The sequence below is a fragment of the Emiliania huxleyi genome, assembly GCF_000372725.1.
Source record: "Emiliania huxleyi CCMP1516 unplaced genomic scaffold EMIHUscaffold_9045, whole genome shotgun sequence".
Classification (NCBI taxonomy): Eukaryota; Haptophyta; order Isochrysidales; family Noelaerhabdaceae; genus Emiliania; species Emiliania huxleyi.
In genome coordinates, this window is record NW_005195264.1 from 1 (window position 1) to 1,209 (window position 1,209).

Here is a 1,209-nt window from a genome sequence, read left to right on the forward strand (position 1 = left end):
CACCTCCGTCCGCCTCGCCGTCGCCACCGCCTCCCTCGGCATCGCCGTCGCCGCCGCCTCCCTCCGCGTCGCCCTCGCCGCCGCCTCCCTCCGCCTCACCGTCTCCGCCGCCGCCGTCCACCTCACCGTCACCACCGCCTCCCTCGGCATCGCCGTCGCCGCCGCCTCCCTCCGCGTCGCCCTCGCCGCCGCCTCCCTCCGCCTCACCGTCTCCGCCGCCGCCGTCCACCTCACCGTCACCACCGCCTCCGTCCGCCTCACCATCGCCGCCGCCGCCGTCCACCTCACCGTCACCGCCCCCTCCCTCCGCCTCGCCCTCGCCGCCGCCGCCGTCCGCCTCGCCCTCGCCGCCGCCGCCGTCCGCCTCGCCCTCGCCGCCGCCGCCCTCCGCCTCGCCCTCGCCGCCGCCTCCTTCCGCCTCACCATCGCCGCCGCCTCCCTCCACCTCGCCATCGCCGCCGCCGCCGTCCGCGTCGCCCTCGCCGCCGCCACCCTCGACATCGCCGTCGCCGCCGCCGCCGTCCGCGTCGCCCTCGCCGCCGCCTCCCTCCGCCTCACCGTCTCTGCCGCCGCCATCCACCTCACCGTCACCACCGCCTCCGTCCGCCTCACCATCGCCGCCGCCGCCGTCCACCTCACCGTCACCGCCCCCTCCCTCCGCCTCGCCCTCGCCGCCGCCGCCGTCCGCCTCGCCCTCGCCGCCGCCTCCCTCCGCCTCGCCCTCGCCGCCGCCTCCCTCCGCCTCACCGTTGCCGCCACCTCCGTCCGCCTCGCCCTCGCCACCGCCTCCCTCGGCGTCGCCCTCGCCGCCGCCTCCGTCCGCCTCGCCGTCGCCGCCGCCTCCCTCGGCATCGCCGTCGCCCCCGCCGCCCTCAGCATCGCCGTCGCCGCCGCCGCCGTCCGCGTCGCCCTCGCCGCCGCCTCCCTCCGCCTCACCGTCTCCGCCGCCGCCGTCCGCCTCACCATCGCCGCCGCCGCCGTCCACCTCACCGTCACCGCCCCCTCCCTCCGCCTCGCCGTCGTCGGCGGCCTCCGTTCCGTCTCGGCCGTCGCCGCCGCCATCCCTTCGGCCTCACCGGTCGCCGCCTTCCCTTCGGGAATCGCCCCTCGCCCGCCCGCCTCCTCTCGGTAATCCGACCGTTCGCCCGCCCACCCGCCCGGTCCGGCCTTCGGCCCTTGCGCCAACCGGTCCTTTCCGTTCCGGCCTTC

General features: G+C 80.1%; 1 protein-coding gene across 1 annotated transcript; it reads right to left on the reverse strand.

Moving 5' to 3' along the window:
* Positions 1-3: 3 nt before the first annotated feature.
* On the reverse strand, positions 4-1,012 carry EMIHUDRAFT_125310 (hypothetical protein; the record flags this gene model as incomplete). Its single annotated transcript, XM_005757438.1, has 1 exon — positions 4-1,012. A coding segment is annotated over one exon (1,009 nt), but the record flags the coding sequence as incomplete, so codon positions are not given.
* Between the last annotated feature and the right edge of the window lie 197 nt (positions 1,013-1,209).